Genomic DNA, 14,035 nt, shown 5'->3' on the forward strand with positions numbered 1-14,035 from the left:
GAGTTTACGTCACAAAGGATCAGCATCACGTTCACGTTTATTTCTGGTTTTGGAATCAGGCTTGAATCTCACTAACAGGCCGCGTCTGTATGGGCAGATTAGTCCGCCGCTGAAAGTAGTCCCCAGTGAACGCTCTGCTTCCTGCTGCTCGATAAAACCTGCAGTGAGCAGCTTGTTTGAGTCTGAGATGTGATGTTTTTTAAAGGTCTTTGTCGGACAGGCGCTGCGGATCCTTTAAATGTGTCTAAACCTGTTTGCTGAGCGGGCAGGTGGAGGTTATGATGGTGACTGACAGGCGGCTGCGCTGCCTCATTGTCCTCGTGAACGCTGCCAGAATAAACGTGTGTAATTAGAGCAGCTTGTGGCCGTGTCACGCTCAGCGCAGGGAGTTTCGCCCTCAGCGACGGACGCTCACGGCCGTTCGTTCCAGTGTTTGGCTGCTTCGTTTTGTTCCGGCCGCCGCGGCTGCTGGTGTTTCTCACACTGAGTGAATCACGATCGTCTGCTGGAACAGGAGGGAAAACAGGAGCTTAACGGCGTCTTAGTCACCTTTCCACTGGCTGCTCTGCGACAACATGAAAACTGAACATGAACAAGTGGCCAAATGTTTGTGGACATGGTGTTTTTACACCAGGAGCTGCTTTCGTGTGAATTAATGTTCAAATCCGACACATTTTGTGGTTAGCTTCAAAAACATTTTGTCCTTGTGTAGAAAGTTAACAAAACACACATTCAGCTGTTATTCAGCAGATGTTCAGCTCTCAAATACGCTCTCGAAAGTGAAATAAAGAGTTTAGATATCTGACGATGCTAATGCTAATGCTAATCACACTGTGGTGTGAATGATGACGTGGCTGCACGGTGAGCGAGTTTAACAAGAACACAACATCAGTGAGAACAAACGTTTGAGTCCTCAGAGAAATGAAGTTAAAGAGGCTCATAAAGAGCGCCGGGCGGCGCGCACAGAGACCCGAGACCTAATCAATACGAGCTGATGACTGGTGATCAATACTCTCAGTTCATTATGGAAGCGAGGCGAGCCCGCAGGCGAGGTGACGTCCACTTTCTTATCCTGAGACAAAGACGAGCGAAGAACTCTGACATCAAAATGACACAAATGATGAATTCATGTGATTTTCCTGTTGATCGATTCATTGATTAATTGATTGACCGGCGCAGGAAATCGTGCGTTTGTAGAACAGCGTCCAGCGTAGTGAGAAGCTGATGGAGAAAATCTGTTTTCAGGATTATACGTGAAGTTTTCTGCTTTGTGTGTTTCCACATGATGACGAGCATGAAACCAGCTGCATGAAGAGTCCTGAGCTCAGCTCTGGGATCAGCTGGATCACTGTGAGCCAGACCTGGTCAGTGCTGGACCTCTCTGGTCCTGGTTCTGGTGTCTGAGTGGGGGAGAATCTCTGCAGCAGGAACGGAGGCGAGCGTTCAGGTGTCACATCAGGGTGTTTGCGTCCACATACTTTTGGCCGTCTTTTTACTGTCTGAGGAGCTCGTTCGTGCTGGGCTGACAGATTAAACTCGTCTCAGTGAGCCTCGCGCTGCACGCTCAGACTGTATTTGTCTCGTCTGACGTCGACCCGCCCGACCAGTCGGGACTTGTTGACTGACGGCCGCGGCTTTCAGGTCGGGCAGGTTTGTTGTCTTTGGTTGGAGGCGTGCTGCTGTCTGCCTCTGACAAGCGTCCTGACCCTTGAATAACCTGCTCCCGGTTCACCTCGGCGGCGGCGGCAGGGACACAGAGTCCACCGGCATGGCCGCCTCTCGGTCTGATGTGTGGCCACGCGCTCCTCCACAGCTCGTCACACAGAGCGACATCTGACACCTGGGCTGTGATTCACCTGTAGGAGGGATGAAGACGTGGCTCGGCGTCAGTCTGATCTGGGGAGGAAGGTGGAGGCCGGACAGACGCAGAGAGACGGCGGCTGCGGCTTCGTCCTCACAGTTTGTCTTTTTGTGTTGACGTGACATCGAAACAAGCTGTGAAACATGTTTCCTGTTCAGACACTCACATTAAACCTGTTAGTTAAAACGTGCACGTTCACCGATCACATGACCGCAGAGCCACAGAAATGAATTATTATTTTACCTGACAGGTGGAAAAACTCTTCAGGTGGACGTCCTCAATAATAATCAACAAATACTATAAAACGTCAGCTGTGTGAAACATCAGTGTGACAGTTTATTGATCCTCTCTGACACAAACTGACCTGAGAACAGCTCACAGTCAGTATGTTCATGTTCTTCCTCATCAGCTTCATTGATTTCTGTAAATATCTGCTTATTGTGAATCTGATGCAGCAACACTTCTCGCAGACTGAAGCACCTGTTTGGAACATTCCACAGGTGAACAGGCTGATTGGTAACAGGTGAGAGGATCATGATTCTGGTTTTACTGATGTTTACTCTCTTTTTTTTTGGAATCAGGGCTGTAGTACCGTGACACTGACGGGCCGTTGTGCTGTATGACGAGTGTGTTTTGACACTCATGATCCTGAAGAGCAGCACCTTTAACGTGTCGCAGCAGGAAAAGCTGCTCGTCCACGCCGCTGGTTTGACGTGCTGTGAGACAGTGAGCGGTGAAGGCTGCCTGTCATCGGCGTCGTCGGGTCACGCGCTGCGTCGCTTCCTCGTGCTGTTGATGAAAATACGTTAAAGGGCCGTTACACAAAACATGCGGATGATGACTCGTGATAAAAATGAGGTTTGAGGTCATGGAGCCTCTGATTGGAGGACTCGTGGACTGTTTTTTCTTGTGGTTTTCTGACTCTGAATATTTCTTCCTCTGCTGCTGCAGCTGATTAAGGTGTATGGCGAGGACAGCCACAGCAGGTCGGTGTGGGTTTCTCCAGGAGCGACAGCCAGAGAGGTGTGCCACCTGCTGGTCCAGACGGCTCACTGCAGCGACCACGAGAACTGGGCCCTCCTGGAGCTGCACCCCACGCTGGGCCTGGGTACGGACGTGCCGCCTTGAGTCATGACTGAAGGCATGAAGTGGCTTTTGAAATGCTTACGTTCACACACCTTCTGCCTCCACAGAGAGATGTCTGGAGGACCACGAGGTCGTGCTGGAGGTTCGGGGGACCTGGTCTCTCAAAGGTGACACGAGGCTGGTTTTCTGCAAAAACTACGCCAAGTACGAGTTCTTCAGGAAACCGATGGTACGCAGCCTGCAGCTCGTCCGCCGAGCGTGCAAAGAGAACTCCGCCCCTTCCTTTACTTAACAGAACAGGATTTCATTAAAGCCTCGGGCGCCGCAGACGAGGCCTGACGTCACGGCGGTTAGTGGTTCTGAGTGAGTGGCAGGTTGCGTGCTGGTGCAGACGCGCTGATTTAACGCCTCAGGTGTTTCGTGACATCAGATCTGGTCTGCCGGCTCGCTGTGAACTGGTTTTGATGAACCTCCAGACGCCAGGAGGGCGGATCTGACGGCGTCTTTCTGATGTCATAGAATCAGACTCAGACCGTGTGCAGTGTGTGAGCAAACAGAAGTCCAACCATTGTCTTCATCATGTTGATCTGCTGATTGTCCGTCCTCGAGCTCAGACTGATGTCTCCAGTTTGTTTGACTGACAGTTTGAAAGTCAAAGATATTCAGTTTCCAGTCTGTGACGAGTCTTTGTGTTGTTTTTTCTCTGCTTCCATTGATTGATTGATTCTCTGTCTTTTTTTTTTTTTAATGACAGTCTTCTTCCTCCTCTCGCAGCTCTTCTTCCCGGAGTCCATGATCTCTGACAGCGCTGATGTCAGCAGAGGGATGACATCATCAGAGCTCATTCAGGTAAACCAGCAGAAACCAGGAGCCTCAGTCGCTCTGATTCAGCAGCGTACGAGCAGCAGTGGAACATCAATTATTTCATATTTAATGAATCCTCTTTAAGTTTTGATCATCTGTGATGTGCCTGAAAACAGTTTTATCTGATTTTCACTGAATCCCACAAAGAATATTTCCACAAAATGTCTGTCAATGTGTTATTTTGTCTGACAAACCGTCCAAAAACCAAATATATTCAGTTCACGAAGAACTGAAACAGAAGAGAGAAGCATCCTCACGTCTGATGAAGTGAAACAGACGAGTGTTTCGGCTCCAGATCAGCTCAAACTGTCGCTCAGCCTGAATTTCTGTCCACACATGAAACAAAATTAAGATTCAGTTGAATTTACAACAAGAGCAAAGAGCCGAGCTGCTGGTTCTGTCCCACAGCGAACGTGTTTCAACCGTCAGACAGCAGCATCGACGTCCACCTGATCAGAAAATCTGCGTTTAGAAAACACAAACATTCATGGCGCTAACGAGTCGTCGTCGTCTGCAGAACCTGCTGAGGTCGGGGACGTGTCCGGAGATACAAGGTTTCCTGCACGTCAAAGAGCCCGGCCGCAAAGCCTGGAAGAAGGTCTACTTCTTCCTCCGCCGCTCTGGACTCTACTGCTCCACCAAAGGCTGCTCCAAGGTCAGCCGCTCCATCGCCGCCGCGAGCGTCACGCTCTCTCGCTCTGCTCCTCACGCGTTGACCAATCACTGATCAGGTGTGTGTGTCTTTGAGCAGGAGCCTCGACACCTGCAGTACGTGGCCGACCTGGACGACCTGAACGTGTACGCGGTGGTGAACGGCCGAAAACTGTACGGAGCGCCTGCCGAGTTCAGCTTCTGCATCAAGGTAACCGTGTGTGAGTGTGTGTGTGAGTGTGTGTGTGAGTGTGTGTGTGAGTGTGAGTGTGTGTGTGTGTGAGTGTGTGAGTGTGTGTGTGAGTGAGTGTGTGAGTGTGTGTGTGAGTGTGAGTGTGTGTGTGAGTGTGTGTGTGTGTGAGTGTGTGTGTGAGTGTGAGTGTGTGTGTGAGTGTGTGTGTGTGTGTGTGAGTGTGTTTAATGTGTGTGTGTTTAATGTGTGTGTGTTTAATGTGTGTGTGTTTAATATGTGTGTGTGTGTGTGTGTTTAATGTGTGTGTGTTTAATGTGTGTGTGTGTGTGTGTGTTGGCGCAGCCTTCCAGGAAGCCCGTTCGCTCTCAGGACCTGAAGATCTTGTGTGCCGAGAACGAACAGACACGAACTTGTTGGACTTCGGCCTTCAGGTTGTTCAAGGTTTGTGAAGTAATCGTCTTCTGTCTTTGGCTCTTCGACGAACCTGCGGCGGTGAAGTCAGTGAATAATCTGTTTTGTGTGTGTGTGTTTTGTGCGTTCAGCATGGGAAGCAGCTTCAGTGTAACTACCAATTATCCAAGTCGGCCCCACGAAGCCCGGAAGGATCCAGACTCGCAGATGGCAAAGTGAGATCATCAGACATGAGGCGGCGAGGAGGCTGGCGCTCGTTTCGTGGTGTCATCTCACATTTCTGCTGTCATACATGCTGTTTGTCTCACTGCGTGTGCGTGTGTGTCTGTGTGTGTGTGTGTCTGTGTCTGTGTGTGTGTGTGTCTGTGTCTGTGTGTGTGTGTGTCTGTGTCTGTGTGTGTGTGTGTGCACAGTCGAAGTCGGAGGCGAGCCTGGTGGCCATGGACTTCTCAGGGAAGGCCGGCGGACGGGTCATCCAGAACCCGACGGAGGCCCAGAGCGCAGAGAGGGAGGAGGGGCAAGCCTGGAGGGTGAGGAGGGGTGGAGGAGGAGGAGGGTGGGGGTCAAACACGTCACGGCCCCTCGTCCAGCTGAGCTCACAGAGGTCTGTCAGACGAGGAGGAGACGCTTCAGTTCCAACGGTCACTGAGGGCCTGGAAGAGTCCTTCAATCATATTTATATATTTTGATCGATATTTCAGCGTCTTTTGATCTGATTGACATTTGCTTCATCATCAGTGACAAACAGCATCATTTGGACGTTTTTCTGACATTAAAACAAAGGATGAATCAGTGGTTGGAGACAGTAATGGAAAACAGTCGTCAGCTGATTTAAAGGAACTTAAACGTCATTTTTCTGCTTCACGTCGTCTTTGTTCACCAATTGTTCAGATGCCGTCGGTTGATTTTCCACCACGGTTTAGTGCAGTGTTGTTAGCATGAAGACAGCAGTAAGATCCAGGAACCTGACGACACACAGACGTCTGAGGTGGTGACCTTTGACCTCTCTTCTCTCTCTCTCTGATGCAGAGGAGAGAAGCCCTCAGGTGCAGTCTGCCCAACCTGAACTCTGCCGCCAGACCTTCCTGTAAGTCCACATGGGAGCAGACAGACCTGGTCCAGGACTGAGCGCTCGCCCGCCGCCTCACCGTCTTTATGTCTTTTTGCTTGCAGCCATCCACAAGTCCCAGCCGTGGTTTCATGGCGGCGTGTCCAGAAAGGAGGCGCAGAGGCTGATAGAGAAGCAGGGCCTGGTGGACGGGTGAGTGGACGAACTCCAGGACGCAGTGTGTGCCAGTGTGTCCATACTGTGTGTCCAAAGACAGCGTTGACGTGTCCTCTGTGTGGTGTAGCTGAGGGACAGAGTGTGGACGCGTCGCTCATTCAGCTTTTGTTGTCAAAGTTCAAACGACACGACTGAGCCGCTTTTCCAACCAAACAGCCTGAAAGTAAAACGTAGGATCAGACCTCAGAATGTGATGCTGCCACCTCGTTCACAAGCTAACAGCTGGAAATACAGCAGGACACGACACGAAGACACAAGCTAAATAAAAAAAGGGGAAGACAGACAGAAAACAGAGCAGAGAGCAGCTGAGTGATGACGTGCGTGCGAGCATTTGGTGCCATGAGTCACCGGACGGCTTCAGAGCTGAAACTGAGCAGCCTGACGCAGACAGTGAGCGAGAGTTCAACAGACCCTCGACACGCCGAGCGTCACCGACAAGTGTGCAGGAGCCTGGAGGAGGCACGGGCGCCTCCTCCAGGAGGCACGGGCGCCTCCTTCAGGAGCCACGGGCGCCTCCTTCAGGCTCCGGGCTCAGCTCAGTATTTAACTTCACTGTCAGTATGTTTCCATGTGAAAATGTCTGTCAAGAAAATGATATCTGTGTGTGTGTGTGTGTGTGTGTGTGTGTGTGTGTGTGCGTGCGTGCGTGCGTGCGTGCGTGCGTGCGTGCGTGCGTGTGTGTGTGTGCGTGCTGCAGGATGTTCCTCATCCGTGAGAGCCAGCAGCACGCTCAGTGCTTCGTCCTCTCGCTGTGTTTCAAGCTGAAGACCAAACATTATCTGGTCATCCCTGTGAGTTCCCCTCGTTCTCTCGTAGAACTTCACTCTTTCACGATTAGAAATGTGTCCTTTTTGTCCGTCCTGACTGTGGTCGTCCTCGTCTCCGCAGTGCGAGGAGGGAGGCAGGAAGTACTTCACCATGGACGACGGCCTGACGCTCTTCATCGACCTCCTGCAGCTGGTGGAGTTCCACCAAATCAACAAGGGCATCCTCCCCGTGTGCCTCAAACACCCCTGTGTCTGCGTCGCGCTGTGACCGCCCAGCCTGACCTCGCCTCCGTCATCCTTTAGTGCAGCCTCTCCTGCTGGCCTGGGATCAGTCACCCAGACCTGCGTGAGCCCCGGTCATCAGATGGCGTTGATATCTATTAAGCGCAGTCGATAACGAGCTGTGACCTGACTGGATGATGAGGCCGAGCGCGGCGAAGGTGTGCAGGCTGTGATAACGTTATCTGGGCTGTGAGACGTGGACTCCTGGGAAGTGACAGCAGACGTGAAGCATACTGTCCGCCTCCCCTCTCGTTTTTAATTATTTGGACTCCGTGTGCAGCTCTGCGGCTTTTTCTTTTAATTAATGAGCTGCCGTCCCCGTGGGGACGCCTTAATTAGCCATGTTGGACAGACTTTTACAGCTTTTTGTTAACGTGCACTTTGATTTAGATCCGTGACGCCGCGGAGAGATTTGGAGGACGAGCGGCGTGATGAAGGCGGCAGGAGGAGGCATTTGATTGTGGCTTCACCGGATTTCACCGAAGAGCTGGTGGGTTGTGGCCACCAGAGGGCGCTCCGAGGCAGAGCCCTCTCAGCCCTGCACCTCGTGGATTTTGATGTTGGTACTGAAGATAATTGTGATTTTGAACACTCCCAGGTTGCAGTCATGTAGCATGTAAATTCTCACTCTGACTGTTTGATGTTTGTACGTTAACTTCGTGATCTCTCGTGATGTTTAGAAGAACCTTTCAGTGCTGTAAGAACTCTTCGTCACTGTATTTGCACAGACGGTGAAGGGGAGCCGCTCTGACTCACATTTAAACCACATATCTAATGTAAAGGTTTTCTGAGGGTATGTGGAAACCTGAACAAACAGAAGCGTTTTTACCGCTGAGGAAGACCATCAGATGTGCTGGAAGCTCTGGAAAAGCTCCTAACTGGACCTCGAGGTCAGAGCTTTGAGTGACGCTTCATTTCACAACCTGTGAAAACTGTTCCTGTTCAGACTCATTCGAAATGATCAGTTCTCCAGTTAACTGAATAATGAATAAACATTTCCTCAGGTTCAGATGCAGCACAGTGATCCTTTTCCTGCCATCAATACCAGATGACAGAGCTGATGTGAGAGCACACACGTGTAAATTAAAGCGTGTCTGACCTCGAGCTTCCTGCTGCTTGTTTACATGTTTTCTGTCACTTTTTATCACAAAGCTGCAGAGCTGAAATGTCAGCATGAGCACAAATACTGTCATTCAGGCCGAAGTTTGTCCAGATTTTACTGCCTTTTATATACTCCTTCTGAATTTTCTGTTTTATATTCTGAATAAATAATTTCATATTAAACAATTCTTACATCTAAAATGCTGCCTGTGTCATTAACTGGAAATATTAAAGAGAAACAAGTATTCAGATCCTTAAAGTGGCAATAAAACAATTTAAAGATGCTCGAGTCCTGCATTAAGAAGTGTCAGGAAGTATTCTTCTGATGGTCTTATAGAATATGAACACTTTGCTGCGACAGGAGTACTTTCCTCAGTACTTTTACTTGGTGAAGGACCTGAATACTTGTTCTTCTGGTGGCAGCTGAGAAAAGAAGCCGCTGCTCTGCCTGATTTAAATTAAGCGTTTATAAAAACCGCTATCAGCCCCAAACTAGAGCGACTGAAAAAGCCTGGACTGAGTCCTGACAGGCCCATCGCTGGAGCCACAGAAAAGGCGGCCTGGGGGTTTCTGGGGGTTTCTGTGGAGTCCTGGCTCAGATCACAGATCCTCTGCTGGACGCCTGCGAGCTGCTCTGAGCTGCAGAGGCTGAAGAGCTGACCTACTCTCATGTTAGCCTGTGTGTGTGCGTGTGTGTGTGGTTAAATACCAGTGTGCTCGGGTAACCCGTCCTCTCTGCCGCAGCCCTCCATGTGAAGGGGTTGCCATGGCAACAAATTTTTGGCCTAGATGGCCAGGTACAGTAACTTGAGGGGTAAAAGGCAGAGGAGAGCTGGGTCAGGAGGCTTCAAAGAGAGCGTGCTAATGCCACGTTATGGCGGCTGATTGAATGTCTCAGAGAGGACGAGCCGTCAAACACGTCCTCTGTCTGTCCAAAGAGACACAAACTCAACGCCAAGCACGAATATTATTTTTATTTTGGAGGATTTTGTCAGGAGGCGAGCGCCACTCAGATGTTTGCAGGTTGCATCAGAGCATGCGGGGTTATAAAGATGTCAGGCTGATGATCAGCTCTGATTATCAGTGGTGGAATGTAACTAAGTGCAGTTACTGAAGTACTGTACAAATGTGAGGTACTTGTACTTTTCACCCACTCTTGCTCTTATATTCATCATCTTACTGCATCCTTTAAAGGTGGAGGGCCAGTGGATGCAAAAGGTGTGATCTCACCTCGACCTTTTGGAGGTTTAATGAAAAAAGAGGGAGTTTACATCCCATAATTACACACGCTGTGAATTACACATTTGAGAATTTAAGGCTAATTCGTCTTTGTAAGACTGAATCTTAGAGCCTGACCGTCTTGAAGCAGAACATGATGAATGAAATAAAGGGATCAGCTCTACACGATGATGTTTAATTGATAAAACTAGTGAAAGGCATTTTTATTTTACTGTACTGCTCCCTGAACAGCTCCAAACACCAGTTCAATATAAAATCCTTATGTAATTATTTGTGACATATCTTAATTTATAAGATAAGACGTCGAAATTAGGAACATTGTGGACATCTTACATCTGTCCAAAAAAACAAAAAAAAACAAAAAAACAAAAAATATATACACACACACACACACACACACACACACACACACACACACACACATATGTGTGTGTGTGTGTGTGTGTGTATATATGTATATATGTATATGTTGATCTGGCTTTGACAGAACCCCCCCCCCCAAAAAAAAAACAAAACAAAAAAAACAACAACAAACAAACAAACAAAAAAACACCGCCCAGCGAGCCCGCCAGGCGACGCAAATCGAACACTCCCACAGCTACTACGACTGCGCGGCAGGTGTGCGAAGTTGGCGTTTGGTCGGAGCGAACGGCCGTTTCTGAATAAAATGCCGCAGTTTAAACGTAGCAGCGACATTTTAAGGAGCAAACTGAGCGAAATGTTTGCTGATTGGAGAAATGGGATTGTTTTATTGTTTCTGCGTCCTTCGGACGGAGCGGGAGAAATGAGCGAGCTAGCAAGCTAGCAAGGACGAGCCGGCAGCTAACTGCTAGCTAACGTGGTACAGATGCTAACGGTAAGTTTAGTGTGTTTGTTGCTAACAGTTGGTTTTTATTAAGCTAATGTCCACACAGTTAGCAGTGGCTGAGTTTGTTGGTCTGTTAATTGTCTGAATTTGTTAGTATATCATTAGAAGTTGGGCTGCAACTAACCATTATCTTTATTAATGAGTCATTTGTCAATTATTCTTGATTAATCACCAAGTATAAAGTGCAGCGCCGGTAGAAGTACTCAGGGCCTTTACTGAAGTAAAAGTACCAATACAGCAGTGTAAAGGTATTCAGTTACTAGTACAGTAAAAGTCTGCTGCAGTTCCCCAAAGTGCTTCAGATCTTCAAATCCTGGTGTGTTTTGTGTAGAACTGCAACAATTAATCGATTGATTTTCAACTATTGAGTTAATCACCGACTATTTGAATAATCGATTAATTGGTTGGAGTTATATTTTAAGAGAAAAAGCTAAAAATCTGTCTGTGACAGTAAACTGAATATCTTTGAGTTGTGGACCAAAAAAGAGATTTGAGGACTTTTGGAAACACAGATCGACATGTTTCACTGTTTTCTGACATTTAAAGACCAAACAACTAATCGATCAATCGAGAAAACAATGGACAGATTAATTGCAGATGAAGATTATTGTTAGCTGCAGTCCCAGTTTTGTCCAGCTGACAGTTTTATTATCAAAGTGATAAACTATTTGTTACCTGAGTAACTGATCAGTCAATAAATTCAAGTTTTAATTTGTATGTACACCAAACACCTTGTGTGTGTGTTTGTTGTCTTGTTTAAATCAGACCTGCAGCTGTCAATCGGCAGCTGGTTCAATACTCGATCGATCGATGTCTCTGCTGGGTGTTTGCTGCTTCCCTTCAGTCTTCTGTGCAGACTGAATATCTTCGGCTCGTGGACTCTTGGTTTGGTAAAACAGCGCCTTTAAGACGTCACCTCGGGCTCTGGGAAACTGATGGACAGTTTTCACTCATTTCTAGCTAAACAATGACTTGAGAAAGTAACTGTGAGCTGCAGCTTTGGTACAAACGCCTCAGACTCCACCTTTGGTTGGTTACTGTTGGGAGGGTTTTGTGATTGTCCCCCTCTGCAGCTTTTGTTCGTTTAATTCTTTCATTTATTCGTTGAACGGCTCCACTCAGGGGCTGAAAAGAGACCGATCTCATTTAAACTCTCGTCAAGTGGCTCTTTATCGGATGAGCACACTTGTGCAGCTGTGAGCCGTGACCTCGGTCCTTTCTGTTAGCAGGTGGTTTACTCTGACCTCGTTTCTTTCTTTCTTCTTTCCTTTCACGGTGAAAAGTCGTGTAGCTGTGAATAGTCCAGACATGAGAATATGTTCGTGTTAGCCCTGTACCAGCCGGGCGAAGCGTGGAGAGTATGGCTGCATTCAGAGCCGCCTGCTGCATCCTGCCGACGTCCTTTTCACGGTAGTGTGCGGTATGAAACTGTGAAGTGGATTTGTTTTGCCGTGTGCTCGGCCAGGCTCAGGTTTCTGGTTTTGGAAAGCAGAATGACACATGCACGTCCGGGTATTTTTGGTGTCCTGCAGACTTTGCTTTAGTTTCATACGACGTGCTACATTTTGGCCCAATCTGCTGCTGTTGTAGTAGGCAGTTTTGAATGCAGCCTTTTTTTTACCTTTGACACAGTGCATTCTGGGATATGTTGTCACTTAGGTAGCTCATTAGCTCATTTGCTAACAGGATGATAAGTTCACACAGTTTACTTAGAAGATGTATGAACCTGATTTGTTCATGAAACCGTTCACATGTTCACGGCTGCTTGTCAAGTCATGACCCACCCTGCTCTGCTTCTGATTGGCTGGTAATTGCTTCCTTCGTTGGTTTGGTTTCGACATGAGGAGTGTGATTGGTTAAGGTGAGGGTAAGAATATCAGGGTAAGCCAGTCAGAGGTTTCTGAAACTGATTGGTTGGTGTCTTTTTGGGCTGCTCTTTCCTGTATAATTACCAGTGATGGCAGGGCCTCGCTGTACTGGGCTCACTGGAATGCGACGTCAGCTTTGCCAGTTGTTGGTTCTGGTCTGTGGCCTCGTTTATCCAAACAATCTGGGCCAAAATCTGTTGATTTCATGCCTTTGACAGCGGAATTAAGCCGCTTATGAAGTTTTCTTTGGACCAAAAGTGTGACGTGGACGAAGGCAGGTGATTACTGTTTTTCATTTGCTGCCAAACGTTAATGGGAGATCTGCTGTTGAAGAGGAAAACAGGACAGACAGTTCACAGCAAGCTGTAAATCCTGTGTGTGGCTCATGTTGTCAGTCTTTCATTAGAAACCTTATCACAAACCAAAAATAAAACTCCATAGAGGGATATAGTAGTATTTCTGAGCTCTGGTGGCTGTTGTATATTTAGCTGTGCAGCTCCGGTGGTCTTTGAACTCCTATTTGTCTTTGTGGATCATCGTTTAAAGTGATGTCCAGCAGAGTCATTCAGCAATCTGTCCACTGAGTCTGGAGCTCCAGTGGAATAAATACGTGTTTACCTGACCCACTTTTAGGATGAAAACCCACATTCATGCAAAGATCAAAGTGTCTGTCTGCCTGATCGTTAGGAAACCTAAAAATAAAACCAAGCCAGCGAGAAACAAAAGGTGTTTTCAGTCACTTCACAGCAGAGTGCAGCTAATTACAACTAATTAAAAGACAGTCTGGCTTTGTTCAGGCTGCAGGCAGATCTTTAAGAAAGGTCCGATCAGACGTCACCAGCCGATGACGATCTGCGTGGGTCGCTGCGTCGGTAACGACGAAGGCGTCAGCGACAGGTTTGGGCTGTCAGTGTGAACAAGGCCTTTGAGCCGCAGTCAAGTCTTTCATCCTTATGAAAAGTGTTTAACGACAGACCTGACCAGCACTATATGTTAGAGAGGGATGTGATGAAATGAGTTTTAATGCTTAAAGGACAGTCAAATGTCTGCATCTCCTTGTGCAAGGCTGGTTGTGAGATGTAAACCCTGCGGCTATCCTGCTCTGCTCTGTGGTCTTCTTCCAGTCCAGAGTCCTGCAGGGGTTCAGTTCTGCAAACCCGTACTTGGCAACCCATCACTGACAATAGGATTGAATCAGTTCTGGACACAGTCTGACCTGAACCTGCTCTGCAAACGGCTCGCCCTGGTTCTCTGTCCAAGCTTTAAGCACTTGTTCTGCTTCCAGTCTTGACACTAACGTCCTTACTGTCTCTGTGTCCCCTCCAGTCAGTCATCTAATTTACGACGTTCAGAAGCGCCATTTGTGTGATCCACGGCACCTTTTTTATAAGGATCCTCACAAAGGAGGAGGTTTGGAAAGAAGTCAGGGAGCTGTTGGCTGTTACAGGTGAGTGAACTGTCCTCTAACTCTATAGAAACAAGGCTGACAGAAAGAAACTTACCTGAGCAAATGTTACTGACTCACCCGCAGAGGGAGAAATCACAAGTGGAGCAAAACC

The 14,035-nt window shown here is 48.0% G+C and overlaps 1 protein-coding gene across 4 annotated transcripts in view; it reads left to right on the plus strand.

The window, feature by feature from the left end:
- grb7 (growth factor receptor bound protein 7) overlaps positions 1-8,624 on the plus strand; it is a 13,987-nt gene extending 5,363 nt beyond the window's left edge. For 3 of the 4 annotated variants that reach the window (XM_076760276.1, XM_076760277.1, XM_076760278.1), the window contains exons 4-15: positions 2,813-2,969; positions 3,055-3,176; positions 3,722-3,796; positions 4,329-4,466; positions 4,563-4,673; positions 4,998-5,096; positions 5,198-5,281; positions 5,480-5,596; positions 6,096-6,153; positions 6,240-6,327; positions 7,049-7,142; positions 7,240-8,624. In XM_076760276.1, coding sequence (XP_076616391.1) covers positions 2,813-2,969; positions 3,055-3,176; positions 3,722-3,796; positions 4,329-4,466; positions 4,563-4,673; positions 4,998-5,096; positions 5,198-5,281; positions 5,480-5,596; positions 6,096-6,153; positions 6,240-6,327; positions 7,049-7,142; positions 7,240-7,386 — 1,290 coding nt within the window. In that variant the 3' untranslated portion in view covers positions 7,387-8,624. The remainder of the gene's footprint in view (positions 1-2,812; positions 2,970-3,054; positions 3,177-3,721; positions 3,797-4,328; positions 4,467-4,562; positions 4,674-4,997; positions 5,097-5,197; positions 5,282-5,479; positions 5,597-6,095; positions 6,154-6,239; positions 6,328-7,048; positions 7,143-7,239) is intronic. The other variant, XM_076760279.1, reaches the window with a different exon arrangement.
- The last annotated feature ends 5,411 nt before the right edge of the window (positions 8,625-14,035 follow it).

The sequence above is a fragment of the Chaetodon auriga genome, chromosome 20, assembly GCF_051107435.1.
Source record: "Chaetodon auriga isolate fChaAug3 chromosome 20, fChaAug3.hap1, whole genome shotgun sequence".
Lineage (NCBI taxonomy): Eukaryota > Metazoa > Chordata > Actinopteri > Chaetodontiformes > Chaetodontidae > Chaetodon > Chaetodon auriga.